Source organism: Poecilia formosa, unplaced genomic scaffold (genome assembly GCF_000485575.1).
Source record: "Poecilia formosa unplaced genomic scaffold, Poecilia_formosa-5.1.2 Scaffold29, whole genome shotgun sequence".
Taxonomy (NCBI): Eukaryota; Metazoa; Chordata; class Actinopteri; order Cyprinodontiformes; family Poeciliidae; genus Poecilia; species Poecilia formosa.
In genome coordinates this window covers 411,409-426,644 of record NW_006799968.1, presented here as the reverse complement: position 1 = coordinate 426,644, position 15,236 = coordinate 411,409, and the positions used below count along the sequence as shown (strand labels likewise).

At 40.1% G+C, this 15,236-nt stretch overlaps 1 protein-coding gene across 4 annotated transcripts in view; it reads right to left on the bottom strand.

Moving 5' to 3' along the window:
- Positions 1-12,673, bottom strand: part of gramd2aa (GRAM domain containing 2Aa) — a 35,837-nt gene extending 23,164 nt beyond the window's left edge. Inside the window, exons 1-2 of one of the 4 annotated variants that reach the window (XM_007548988.2) lie at positions 12,401-12,673; positions 2,365-2,469 (exon numbers count right to left, since the gene is read on the bottom strand). In XM_007548988.2, the coding sequence (XP_007549050.1) occupies positions 2,365-2,469; positions 12,401-12,540 (245 nt within the window). In that variant the 5' untranslated portion in view covers positions 12,541-12,673. Of the gene's footprint in view, positions 1-2,364; positions 2,470-9,164; positions 9,406-12,400 lie in introns of those variants that run through there. The other 3 variants (XM_007548989.2, XM_007548992.2, XM_007548991.2) reach the window with 3 other exon arrangements.
- Between the last annotated feature and the right edge of the window lie 2,563 nt (positions 12,674-15,236).

The following is a 15,236-nucleotide window of genomic DNA, read 5'->3' as shown; positions in this document are numbered from 1 at the left end:
AAAAGGTGGCAGTAAACGTTGATGTTTTGAACGCTGGTCCTTTAGAGGATATGTCTTTAGAGTCTGGGTTGAAACTCAAAGTTTTGAAGTTTGTTACTCAGTAGTTAAAAGAAAACACTATTAATAATGCTTATCTCTAGTTTCGGTATGAAAGAATCCCAAACTAAATCCAGAATTAGAAAGTGAACGTCTCTAGTTTCATTGTGAAACTAGAAATAAGACAAAGTCTCTGGGATTATTAATAATTGTTTTGGTGTGTGTTCCTGACTGTATCTGTATCCACAGCAGTATGATGGTGCTTTACAAGTTTATCGAGGTCATTGGAATATACTCAGATTAAAGTACTATTGTAAGTGAATGTTTTATTTTGTTTTGTGTTTTTTTGTGTGAGTTATAATCTTTTCCTTTGTAGGCCGGCTTGTGGGAATATTTGTTGTGTAATCTTTCTAAAATCCCTGTTCTTTAAATTCAGGTCATCTGCCTGGAGCCCATAAATATCTACAGAAACTCGCTGCAGCTCGGCCAGAGTTCATCACAAAGAATGAAATATCTTTAAAAAGAAACAGTAGTGGTCCCTAAAATATATCTTCTTTCTCCTTGGACTTACAGGTTGCTACCCAGAACTAGAAAGATTACTTCTCCAGAAATCGCAGAGTTTGTTTTATTTTTTTTTTTAACAGAATCCATTACTAAATCATCCACATATTTTTAAGGATCTGTGTTTTGTGGCGACTTGTGAAAACCGGTCAGAACGTTCTAGAACCTCAAGCCCACTTTGAGGAATCTGGAGAAAGTTCTCGCCAAATATGAGCAGAGATGAATCAGAGTCCCATGTTATTTTTTTAGACAGTGTAGCTGAGGTGTTTTCTTGGTGACTGTATAATTATTTAAAAAAAAACCTTCACTAATTTTGACTTTACTTTAACGCGCTGGTCAAAAAGAGAAACAAAACAGTACAACAGTCTCCTGCAAAGGTGTTAAGCTCCACTCTTGCAAGTTGTCCCATAATACAGATAGATGCTGACACTTTCAGTTTATCCACGTGATCCAGTTTACGAACCCGAAAGCTCCAGAATGCGACCCATAACTTCCAGGAAGCACCCTGAAAATTATAGAAAGTATTCTCATAAGTCTGGAAAATCCTGGGGTGCAAGTCACCTTGTCATACAGTTAGTTCTGAGAATGTTACTGTAATATGTAACTTTCATAAAAATGTTTCTTTTTTTTAACACATTTGTTAAAAATGTCACTATATCCTGACAATAGAATATGAGAGATAATTTGGGGAAGAAAAAAAAAAGAAGATGCTCTCAGTGATCCTACTGCCATTTGCAGAAGTGCAACGCTCCCGGGCAGAAACAACTAATCAGAGCCAGGAGGAGGGTCTGTCAATCATGCTCATGTACGAGGTGTTCACACCTCACACTGCCGGTCAAGCTTGAGAAATGTGCCAACAGAGAAACAAGTTAATGTTACAGGAAAACTGTCCATTTCTCCAGTTCTGGGCCTGATGACGAGTCACCTCATAATATATCACCCAGTCCCAATCAGTTCCATGTAATTTATGGAAAAAAACCCATCTGTAAGCCCCTGAAAGTCACAGTTAACAAGTGCCTTTGTGTACAGTTCAGTGCCTGTGGATCGATGGAAGAGTAAACTCTGAAAAGAAATCTGCAAATTTCAGAAAATATTCTGTAAGCTCTGGGAACGTTTGACTTGCATCGTTCATGGCTACAAACAGAAAAAAAAACAAAAAACAAACAAAAAACAAACACAGCAGGCCGGTTTCTGTGTAATGCCACAAACTTCTACTCAAAACATAGAAGAAACAAAAGCGGCGCTCTTCTCACCGAGTCCTACAAGATCAGACCTGACGTGTGCACAGAGTGTTAGACTCCCTCTCATTCACAGAGTTTACCAACACACCGCGCTTCAGAGCCAAACCTCATCCCAGAACAGATTCCCTGGCGTTAATCTGCTTCCGCCTCCAATCCTCCTTACGTAACAGACAAACATTTTGTTTGTCGGCCTGTTGCAAAACGTCGCGACAGATTGAGACACTTTATATTTCTGTCATTATAACTTATTGTAATCAAAACAGTGTCTTTTGCGAGGACCTCGAAGGGGAACATAAACAAACTCCTTGTAAATCTCTGTGTGAGAACGTGTGTGTGAGCTTGACCATTGTTTCACATCAAATACAGAACAAAATGAGGCTGTGAAAATAAATCTCGCAGGGCTGGAACCCACAATCATCCCACAGGATGCAGATGGTTTGTGTAGGGAGAGAGAGGGGGGGAAAAAAACAAAAAAACAAAAACATGTCAAAGCAGTGAAAGTTGCAAAGAGCTGCGTGACATTTGCCTGAAGTGGCCGTGTGTGTCGTCGTCTTTGGAGGGGTCCAGGTCATGTGTGGAGAGGAGGCCTGTGACTTCGCCCTGCTCCTGCTGCTCGGTCATGCTCCTGGCCCTGGACACACAAACACGCACACAACTCAGGGTTAACAGCAGGCACGTCTCCCCCGCTCGATCCCCACGTTTGGCTTCAAACAGAGAGAAAGAGAGAGCGAGAGAAAGAGAGAGCGAGAGCGAGAGAGAGAGAGAGAGAGAGAGAGCTTCCCCGAACGGTTTCTGGGTCAAAACAAGCGGACTCTGTCTTATCGCTGTGATGCAACGTTTCCAGTTGGATTCGGCTTGTTTGTAGTACATTTAAAAAAAAAAAAAAAAAAGGAGTGAAGAAAAATGCCCACTTGGCAGATTAAAATTGTGTTCTGGTGCTTTTGGTAAATAGGTCAGTGTGTACTCGCGCCCAGATGTCTCATGCAGAAAAAGTAGAGCACCTTAGTTAGAGACTGTGCAGATGGCTGACCTGATGTGCTGCCCCCTCCTCCCCCCTCCGGCGCCTGAAAAACACACGCTTTAGACGTCTCCAAGTGCAACCTCAGCGAGTTACAAAAGCGGGAAAACATGACGGTAATGCAAGAAGAATCCCCAACGGATGTGTTTTTTTATATTTTTTTATTTTAAAGTTAAAGTTACCCATGAGTCTGTTGCTAATAATCACCTGAAGCTAAAAGGAGGAGGTTTGAAATAAAAGCAGTTTTTTTCCAGCTTTGCGTTCGGTGTGATGGATTTTGTTGCTCAGGTCAGTTCAAGGCCTCGCTGACGCTGGTTTGTGCACGACTCAAAACAGATGCCAGGAATCAGTTTTGTCTCTAAGTCTCCGTCCTCTGCGAGGCCGTCGAGGATTTTTATGGCCACCGACCTCAAGTCGACACCTGCTGGTGCTGCCGCCTGGCCGCCGCACTTCAACAGAAACGTTTCAGCTCTACGGTCAGCCATCAGTAACTTGATCTTCAATAGTTCAACACGACAGGGAAGATTTACATGTGAAAGCACTTTAATTTGAAGCCATCTCTTTTAGGAAAATATTTTCCACTTACGTTGGACGATGGTTCCTAGCAAAAATTTTTATATGTAAGCTTTTCCCACAGTCTTTCACATTAAAACCAGAAACCTCGGGGTATTTTACTAAAATGCTATGTGATAGTCCAACAAAATGCAACATGTACTTATGAAGTGGTAAGAAATACCTTTTATTATTAATTATTATTATTATTAATTTATTTTTATAAAAATAAACCTCTGAAAAGTGTGGTGTGCATACGTCCTCCCAACTAAGTAAACTCCCAACATCTAGTTAGGAAATGGAGCTGACGTGTGTAAGATTTAATCACAATATCAATACAGATGCTTTATGAAGGCCTATGAAGTTGGTTAGAGAACATCAGTGAACAAATAGCATCTTTTTTTTTTCAAGGAAAAAATTGCGTCAAAGTTTAAATCAGAGTTGTCTTGTAAAGCAGTACCTCTGGTTCAGAAACGTCGCACAGAGCTCTCTTTAAACCTACAACTTATAATAAAAAGGAGCAAAGACTAAAAGACTTAGGATTTCAGTAACTTTGGAGGAGCTGCAGACATCCGAAGCTCATGGGGGAGAATCAGCTGCGAGTTGTGAACTCCATAGATCTTGCTTTGCTGGAAGATTGGCAAAAAGAGGCTAGATGTTGGAAAAATAAGCAATAATAATAAAACGGGGATGGTTTGGATCGAGATGCGTTGGTGTGTTATAATGGCCCAGTCCAAGCTTAGACCTGAGCCTAATTGAGAAATTGTGGTAAGGTCTGGATTTGATGTTCAATGTTTCTCTCCATCTGGTCTGAAAGGCCTTGAGAAATTAAGAGTAGACAAAGATTTCATCTTTACATGTTCAAAAAGTGACTTTAAAAAGTGCTGAATGCAAATGCATGCCAGGCTTTTTAGATCTTTATTCGTCGAAAAACATACATTTTGCTTTGACTTTCACAATTAAGCACTACTTTGTGTTGAACTACTACCCAATGAAATACATTAATTTGTGATGTGACGAAATGTGTTTACCTGAAATAAATGTATACAATTTCATACATGTAGAGAACTGCTAACTATCGTGACAACGTCATCATATGAGAAACCCGTCATCAGTATATAATTACATAAGCTGACAACTTGACAACCGTGCTGTAATTTTTATGAACAAACCAAAAAACATGGCTATTACACCAATGAACTTACTACAAAACTCTTAAAACTGATACATTTACTTCGTTACATCACTGATTGCTGATTTAAATGTTTTTTTGTTTGTTTTTTTTTTTCTTTTTATTCCAAGGTGTGTTTCTGGTGATTTTCCAAAAATGTAGCGTGTCATTTTGGAAAAACATTTCGTCTCATCATCAGACCACAGAACGCTGCTCTCGGAGTCTCCCGCATGTCTTTAGATAAACTCCAGGCAAGATTAAGATTAAATCCAAGCTTTTTTGTTGCCACTCCACCATAAACTCTGATCGCTGAAGGACCCGGCAAACTCTCTGCAGCGTTAAGCTCCTTTCCCGTGGCTGCAGGTGTCTCGACACCCTTCCTCTCCAGTCCTCTCCTGCCAAATCACTCAGAGAGCTCCTGGCAGATTTAGATAAGAACTAAACTTTCTCTAACCTGTTAATTACCGATTTAACCAAACTGCATGTGACGTCCAATGTGCTGAAATTTATTTTTGACTGCATCTTCAATCAACCGATACGCACACCAGTTCCACTCAGGTGATCCTCATTTCTCTGACACCGGCATCATCAAAACGTCTAAACTTAAACTTATCGACTGGATCAATCAGAACCACTACAATCAGTTGACATATCAGAAAGAGTGTGGATGTACTTCCTTAACATTGTATGCTCTGGACATTAAACTTAGCGCTCAGATTCGCTTCATATTGACGTTTTTAAGGGTCTTGCTCCATGGTCATCACTGTAATTTTTTTTTTTTCTTTGAAGCACCGTTCACATCCCTGTTTTTTTTTTTTTTTCCTGCCTTTCTAACATGGATGCAAACATGTCACCTCTGTGCCGTCCTCTGGGGGCTGCGGGGAAGTCGCTACCACCTGCTCCTGTGTAATTACAGGTGCTGATGGAAACAGGCAACCTGCATGGAGTTTCCAGAGTATTATCTCTAATTGGCCAGAAGCTTTACGTCAGCCGCTGACCTTTTCAAACAACAATGGCTTGCTGATGCTTGGAGGTAGAGCTGACTGCTTATGTGGGATCACAGAGGATTAAATGGGACATTAAAAAAAAAAAAGAAAAAAAAAAAAGAAGCTTTTTGTAATAGATAAGGCTGGGAACTGCAGGGTCATTCCACTTTTAATCTAAGTTTAAAGGATTCAGGGATTGACTTGAGTGTAAAATGGGGACTTAAAATTTGATGTTTGGTTAAAAAGATGTCCTGATATCAACTCTTTACCACACAAATGAGATGTTTTTTAATGCTGAACTGTATTGGTCACAGTCAGACTTAAACAAGTACTTACTCTGGGGCAGTAGCCTGGGGCATGGAGGTTTTGAAGGTGGCAGTGGAGGCGGGGGGATAAAATCTGGTTTTCTGCGCATCGAAATGTAGTAATGGCGTCAGTTAGCAAACGTCAAAACTTGATTGTCTCAGCGTGGGACCTGGAAAACATAAGGTCAAGTGAACCGCTCCCAACAAGTTCTGCACCAAATATGACTGACTGCGTAGCGCTAAAAGGGAAGGCACTGAAACAACGACAAACACGAGGAGCCGCATTTTACCTGGAGGTGTAGCTGCTGCCGCCAAACACCGGAAACACACCAAGCTAGCTACGCTAACGCAGAAAAAACAAAGCCAGTTACGGAGTTTATTATAAATTTTACCATAAAATATCTGGGAACATTGGAAAATAGCAGCAGCACGTAATGTAATGTTCTGATACGCGATGACGACCAACGTGTTTGGTCAAACAAAATCAGCCGAACGACCGAATAAACATGAATATGAACGTCGTAGGTTGTTTTATTTGAAATCATCGTCCGAAACCGAAACGTCACCTTTGACCCCCGAACATGTGAAACGTAACAGCAGCAAGTTTCAGACTCATGCGACATCACCTGAAGGCCAGGCTTAGTTAAAGATCTGCAGGTGTTTTTTTTTTTAACTAATGGAGGCTGTTCAAGAAACAAAACTGCACACACTTTTAAAACCACAACAAAGACGTATCCTCAGGGAGCCAGACTGTTGTCTACTCTTTTAAAGTGGATTCATAAGTCTGGAGGTGTTTTTCTCTGGGCTTTGACTAATTCGTATTACAGCCTTTGTTTCCTACAATGTGTGTTTGAAATTTAAGAGACTGGACAAGTGCACAGATAAATCAATGTCTTGGGCCCAACCCCCCTCCCCCAACTAAACAAAACAAAAAGTCTTGCACAGTGTCAGTGTCTTCAGTTGCCAAGTTTTCAGGACACAGAGACATTTAAATCAACATTTATTTGGGGGAAATAAGACTTAGCTTGATTAAGACACAGACAAACTCTGTGATCATCAGTAACTTCCAATTAATTCGGAACATTTTCTCCTGCAACATCCCCAGCTCATATTAAAAGAGCAGGACAAATTAAAGAAAATGTGCAGAGAGAGCGCTGAACATGCTTAACGCCGAGATGAAAAGAGAAGTGAGCTCAAGCAAGTTCCCTCTTAGGAATTCTTGCAAACGCGTCTAGAGACGAGGAAAAAAACCCAAGACAGACGAAATGAACCACCGCAAAGCCGGCCTTTGGTGATGTCCTCAAATGAGCTCCTTAAACATGAGATGAAACAATAACTAATAAACACATAAACAGCAGCAACATCCACGCATGCAAAAGTTTTCATGCAGCATCAAATTACAACAATAAACTTAAATGCATACGCTGTTGATTTCCTGCAGTCGACCAATAAGCGCTGAAGGAGAAAGGATGTACGGTTTTAGAAGTGTTTCAATTTGACTAAGCCTCTTTTACTCTGACGCCGTCCAATGATGCTCGAGAAGCAAACAACTGCAAACGTTCCCACCTAAACTGACAGGCTGAGCAATTTTGTCTTTCCCTCCGTACCTCCAGCTTTTACGGAGAAGTGGCAAGAGGAGACTTCTCAAAGTTGATGGGGGGAGACATGGTGATACGGAAAGCACAACAGTTAGCGAATGACCTGAGACTGGTGTGGAGGTTCACCTAAACGGGCAGAGCTGCAATGCCACAGGGAGCGGACCAGAAAAACCCCAGACACGTCCCACTGTCTGTCTGTCTGTCCGTATCCTTCTTTGTCTCTTGGGAGAAACATTTTGCGTTGTCACAAGACATCCTCCAATCCAATAAGCTGTAATCGTGTTAGAGGCTGTTAGTCAGTGAGAGGGTTGAAGCACGCGTTCTGCCCCCATTTGTCTGCAATCCTTCAGCAACCATGTTGTTGTTGTTTTATGCAAAACGACCGAAGGCTCCACTATCAAACACTTTTTTTTTAGTAAAAAAAAACAAAAAACAAAAACAGTCTGTCCTTGATTATAATCAGTTACAGGTGTTGTGTCACCATCCTATTTCCACACCAGCTGTAACTGACACTATCGGTTTACAGTGCCATCCTGTCGTTTTCCTGCAGTTTAATCCGACGTATTTACATAGAAACAAATTGCAGCTACGCCAGCGCAGCCGACCTTTGCTGTCAGACGATATCAGACAGGTAATTGTTATTGCTGGCTGTGTAGGGGGGAATGTTTGTTATGACGAGAAGGCAGTGGGTTTCTCGAACTTAGACAAACAATGGCATGATTACAAAACAAACCAAACCAAAATAAATGCAAAGCAGGAAATGAATATCTGCCACTTTTGCACTGGAACTCTTGGTAACATTATTCTCTTTTAGTTTTTTTTCCCCCTCCCGTCGTGCGTCCTGTATATCTATCCGTTTTCTCTTTTCCTTATTGCAGTGCATCGTCTTTATTTGTTCTTGTTGTATTTTATAGGCAGAAAGCCCATCAAAGTGCAAAAGAGGTCCAGCCTTTGGACTCTGACATCTGCACTGCTTGAGGCCTCCTGAAATAACCTCCCCATTGTGCAAGCGCCTCAAAACAACCTTTGATGAGAGAGGTGTGTTAAAGTCTGCACAAAGCTCCAAGTGTTAACCTTTCTGAAGATTAACGGGAGCACAATAAGTACTGTTTATAGCTTGCTGGGATTTAAGGATAAACAGAAGTTATAAAAATAACAGTTTAGGGAAAATAGAAACATCTTTTTGCTTAATAAGGTGTTATGCTGTAAGGTAAAGGTTCCCAAGACAGAAAGTAGAATATCTTTTTTTATTTAAATATCATAAGCATTTTCTTTTAATGAAAACTCAATATAAATATATATTTGAAAATTACAAAGCAAATCCCAATAGTTTTGTGAGGTTTTGTATTTTATTCCTGAACATTTTCTACAGTGAGTTTTTCCAGAACAAGTCTTGAGTTTATATAATATCAGAACAGTTGCAGTTTGGCGAAATTACGCTAAAGACCGGAAAAAAGCGTTTTCCTTCAAAATAAAATACAGATACTAACTTAAAAAATGCATACTGTATGCAATCATATAGGAATATAATATTTTAATAGTGATTACGTAACCATGCAGTCCAAGGAAAAAATATTTCAGCATTTATTTTGTTACATTAAAACATAAATTGAGAGGCGACAATTTTTATTTTGAAATCCTCACCGGAAGTTCGTACCGTACTCGCACTAGCTCGACTTGATTAAAAGTCTTTTACCTGTAGCTCTCTATGTGCGGCGACTCTTTCCGCTGTGTTGCCACCTTGAAGCCCCGCGCAGCTCTTCAGGTCTCGGATGCATTTCCAGATATCATTTAATAAGTTTTATCCGCGTTGAGAAAAAAAAGCCTCCCAAGCCGTAGCTCCCTTACCGTAAATAAAGAACTAGCAGTAAGATGAGCGAGCCCTGCTGAGCTGCGTCGCTCTCACAAGTGTGTCCGTCTGTGGAGGTGGGTTGAGCTTACCTATCAGCCCAATGTGGGCTGGGGATTAAACCGAGGCTATTTTTTACCCCACCGACGCCCAGTGAAAACAGCGAACCTGTGTTATTATTATGTGTGACTAAAATGCAAAGTGAAAATATTATCTCCGCGGAAATAAATATCTAAACTTTATTTATTTATTTATTTTTTAATATACGGAGTGTTCATATTTACAGCCATGGTTGTAAAACGAGCTGTAGTTTTTAACTTAAAGTGCACATCTTTAATCTCTTTAATGTTTTTTACATACCATATTGTAGACAGTGAGTAAAGCAAGTAAGGAGCTGGGTTTTCTCAGCAGATATATTACCATGTGTGTCTATTGCTATGTCCATGAATTAAGTTATGAGTAATGAACTCATAACTTCAGTTGCTCAATACTTACATAGTGTAAGTATTGAACTGAAGAAAATGAAATGCTAAGAAAACCAAGAAAAAATCTGAAATATGTAAATATTTAGAAAACATCAATATCGATATCAAGCTGATTTAATAGCTATAAGAAGGTTTCTGAGTGCTCTTACTAAGGACTGCACAGAGTGGTATAAGGTAAGATACCTTCATAAAAAACCGATTGAAGCTACACTTCTAAATTTGTGAATTTGATAGTGAGTACTAATGGAGTCATAATTCAGAAAAATAATATTATCTTTTATTCTCATATATTGCACTCACTGCACAAAGACTCCACTGCTATAGAAAAGGCACGTTGTATGAAGTGAACTGCAGAAGATTAGGACAAGTCAGTGAAACACTGAGAAGATATAGTTGGTTATTAAAAACACTATGTTTTGAGGAATAAGGGTTCTGCACGGCATCCTAAAAAAATACTTGTATCCAATTGAAAATGTGCAAAAACAAACAAACAAAAACAAAAAAAAACTCTGAACATCAGAGAGTTGACCCTGGGAGTCTTCAAGGCTTGAGTGCAGTTTCTGAGGAAGGATGTGTTTCTCCATGCAGGAGTGATTATATATTTAATATTAACATATCCCGCTAGACGTCTTACTTTTAGAAAACGCCAGAGTCCGATCGACAAAAGAAGCAGTGCTGGAAAATGTCTGTCACTGCAGTTCAGAAAATACACAGAAAAATAATAACTTGAGTCAGGTGAGCCCAGCGACGAGACGGACACCGCTATTTACGGTACAGTGAAGCTGAAGAGACTTTAACTTTAGAATATTTACAGAGGAGTTACAGAGAAGGGTACGCAGACCGTAAAACAAACCCAAATCATCAGTCCCCCACTACCGCTCCGGAAACTTCAAATTAGCACAACGGTAAAACCTCAGCTTTGAATGAGAATCCCAATAACTTTTGACCAAATATGCAAAATAACTGAGCAATATTTCCAAAAGTAAAGGTAATTACATTAAGAATGATAGCATTAGCAGTTTTTTTCCTTTGGTGTTTTCATGCAAAATAGGCATGACATTTCCGAATGTTGTCACTAATGGTGTAACAAATATTTTAGTGTTTTCATTTTTCTATCAGTAAGTTTTACTGAAACAAAAGTTATTTTGCTTCCATGTGCTAAAGTTGTTTTTGTGGCTCTAAAATTTCGCTCAGCTGGACCAGAAGTAAAAATTTCTCTCAGGCTTGCAAAAGTCGCTGACCCCTGGCTTACGGATTAAATGAAACTAAAAATAGACGAGGAGTGACACAGTTAAAGCATGAACGACTTAATCTAATATTTTGGTACAACAATGAATCATTGGAATTTTATCGATGAATAGATACATGTTAAAGATTCTTCTGACAAAACTTGAAATATTACTCAAAAGTTAGTCATTTTGTAACTGATCCCCTGCAGCCCGGAAGGAGAGGAATCATTTTCCTCCTTATAGCAGCACAGTGCAAACCACAGGAATCTGACTTCACCTCTGTGAGGGCCTAGTTAAAGCTCAACAAAGCCAGCGTTAGAGCAACAAATGCTGCCATGATAATTATGTCTTTTTGACATAGTCATTTCCACAAGGCAGTGTCATAGCGCCTTATGCAAGCGTTAATGGATGCGTGACTCTGCAACACTGCTAAAGAAACCTGTAACGTCTTGAGCAGCCATATTGCAAATAAACTTTATGAATAATACAGAAAGAGCTTCAGGCCCTGATGACCCTGAAAAGACAAGCAGGTAATGGAAAAACGACAGATTCCTGATTTTCAGCCCCAAAACTGGTTCATCTCTCATCGCTTCATTTGATCGACCGAAACCTGTGTGAGTTTTGAATTTGCTTTACTTGAGTCGTCCTCTGGGTCTGATGGCATTCCCTCGCTGTTTTTGACTGAAAGGTTCTCGACTGGTTAACGATGCCTTCCCTCCAGATTCCTCCACTTATACTCATCGTGTGTATGCACATGTGCTAAAGTTGCATCCCACTAGCATTACTAATAATGGTTTAGCATAAAAAAACAGCTCTGTTGATGTTATAACAAAGGATTAATAATAAAATGCCCTGGACAAAAATGATCAAAATTTTAAATAATAATAATAATAAAAAAACACATCTCACGTATCAGAGCTCTCTGCAGTTCTTCGCAGTCTTTAAATGTGCAATTAGTTTCTACTTTCTACTGATGGACGTTTGAACTGCAGGGATAAGAGAAGTCATGTGAGGAAATAGTCAAAGAAACTGTGACACACACACACTCACTCACACACACCCACACGTGACAGACTGATATCCTCTCAGTGCGTTCCTCTGTTTCAGTGCTTTGAATCTGCTCATATCTCACCGTTTTCTATCTCTAAAGCTTCTCAGTCATGACTCCCAGGAAAAAAAAAAAATGCAGAAACAACCTGCTTTTAGACCTGTATTTCCATAACTTATTTTACACCAATTTATAAAGATTTCCATCTAATTTACTTATGAAAACAAAAAACAAATCTATCCCATAGTGTGAGGACCAGCAGCATGCTGCTGTGGTTCAGTTTTACTCCCGATGTGGACTTCCTGTGTTGCGTTCACTGACCTGGCTCTGCAGGCTGCTATCCTCTGACTGCAGTTACCATAAGGATGGCTGTAGTGGGGGAGCTGGTAGTATCTGTCCTGGCCCCGGGCCTCGTCGGCGGGCAGAGCCTTAGGGCTGGCTGCGTAGATAGTGCATCCCATGAACACCTCTTGGAAGTCGCCCTCGGTGTCCGACGAGCAGCTGGAGGGTGCCGGTGTCCTCCAGGTATCCTTCCTGTGAGCGGCCTGTCCTGTCCTGATGCCAGCCAGCTGCTCTGTGGTGGAAAAGCCATTGGCTCAGCACATTGGTATCTTTAGGCCCTCCTCCTCCTCTTCCTCCACCCTCCTCCTCCTCCCTTGCGCAGAGCCCAGAGCGGGGAGGATAATCAGATTTCCCCCCCGATTTACACTCAACAAAATCATCCCCGGCATAATCACTCTCAGTCACCGATGTTGCATTATACTAATGCACGGAGCCAAGTCACTTCAGGGGCATTGGGGGCAGTTAAAAATACCCCGAGCTGCCTCATGCCAGTGAACGCCACATCAAACCCAGACAGGGCTGTGATAGAGAGGGAGCTGCAGACAGCTGGGTCACAACAGATATCAGAAATGTTGAAAATGAAGGAGCAGAAACGGGATGAACACTGAACTAAGAGATCAGTGGGGAGAAGATTGTTACATTTTACAGGTTTTTTATGGTTTTTCTATGCAGAAATAGTAAAAAGACAGTCTGAAGACACTCAAAACCGTAACCGTTTCATTTCAAAATGATTTGAATAAGAAAACTTTGTTTAAATCACCAAGTATATTTTCCTTCTACGTCTTTTGTGGACAGTAAGTCGTCCAGGTGTTTCTGATGACCTTCCATGGTCTTCCTCACACGTGGTCCGTCTGCTGGAGAGTAAAACTCCAGAAAGTCTAGAAAATGATTGCTCAAGACCGCTGGAACAAATTAAAACAAAATCTGACTGAATGGAAGCAAAAACTAAAGAAATAGTGGAGATTTCATACTTTGAAAATCTACATACAACTTTAATATGTATTAGCATTTCTGGGATGAAAACTTATGAAAGGATTTGTAAAGATGTTGAAGTATTTTAACCTCAAACTTCAGCCTGATGTATGTGGTCGTGACCAGCGTGATAGAAACGCTGCTTTAAACCGGACATTGATTCAGCTCAGACCGACTGGCCCGTTTATAGACACTGCCCTCCTGTGGCCACGTGCAGCAGTGCACCCTGACGCCTGCAGTCAAAGGGATTTTTATTTTAAATTTAGTGATAAACATGTTAAAAAGGGAAAATGTAAACTGGAAAGTGCTGGTCTTTGCAGAAAAAAAAAAGTCTGCTTTGAGTCAATTTTCTATCTCAGTTTGATATCAGACATAAAAATGACTTGGGATGAGATTTTTACTGTGTCAAAACCCTAAAAAAACCCGGCTTCATAATTCTAATGGCATTTATTAAAAAAATAGATTGTTTTATTGTTAGCACCGTCTTCTTGTTAGCCGTAACATTTAAGTATCGTTTTGAAACGGAGACTTAATCAAGAACAGACTAATTACCAGTTAAATTGAGTTATTTTAAATGCAGTACATGCTCAGGATGTCCCGTCGATGGGGTTCAGTTTTCCCTCAGGAACATTCAAGTAATTTTCAAGGTAAGTTTGCAAACTTTTCCAGCACCACACCTTAGAGATAAAGACAATGAACTAAAGAAGGGTTTAAATTCACAATTACAATATATCATTTATTTCTCTTAATAATGTCTTGTGACAGTATTCAACATGAGCTAAAACATATCTGAATGTTTTGTATCAAGTAAAATAACATTGGCCATTTTAATTGACCTAAAACAAGAAAAATTTAGCCTAATTTAACTTCAGACAAAAAAAATAAAAAAAGTTCATGTGTCTTTTGATTAGGTGTTTAAAGATATCTGGTTTCAACTATAAATAAATGTTTGTTTTTAATCAAACATTTAGTACTTTCCAAACCTTGGAAACACCCAATTGAAATTAAAGGATTTTCAAGGATTTTAAGCACATTAACAATGGAGTTATCCATTCCTTTATTCTCCGGCGTTATGTTTAGAGCGTTTACTTTGAATTTAAAGTTCAGGGTGTCGTGGTGAAGCGTTATTTTTCTTTGTCATATAACATCTTGGCCAAGAAGTTCAGTTTCGATCCTGATCAGCTTCCACGTCTCTGCTATCTTGCTACGTTTCTTCTTGAACATCTCATAGCTGTTTTTTTTTTCTTTCCAACTCTTCCGTAAACCAGAGACGGATTACGCAGTCAGCATGACTAAAATGCTGTTCGATCAGGAGATTTGTCGCCACCTGAGCTGTGAATCTCTGCAGCTCCTCCTCGGTAACCAGGCTGCTTCTGCCTTTGCTGGGCCAGTTTCAGCCTTTGTAGGTCTTTAGATGTGAAACTCTCCAGATGACTGAGAAATATTTAAACATCCACTGAATTTTAATCCACGGGTGACGCAGTAAAACGTGGCTGAAGAAGATCAAAGACACATTTTCAAAGGCACCGTTTAGCAGAGCCGACGAGCAACGGAGAGAAAAAGCCATTGAGCAGTTCTTAGGACAGATTGTCTCATAAAAAGATTTATTTTTTCCAGCCCAAATTTACAAAGGCAAGTTACAGAGTATTGTATAAAAAAGAACCATGGTAATGTACACTTTACACAAACTCCTGAAGGGAAAGACGACAGAGGAGAGAAGGGGGGGAAGAAGAGTTCTGAATTTCTCACACAAAGAAAATGAAGACATTGTAAACATCCTTGCAAGCACCGAGCTATGGTACTTTTAGAGGGGGGTGCGTGGGGGGGTCGGGTGAAGGGGGTG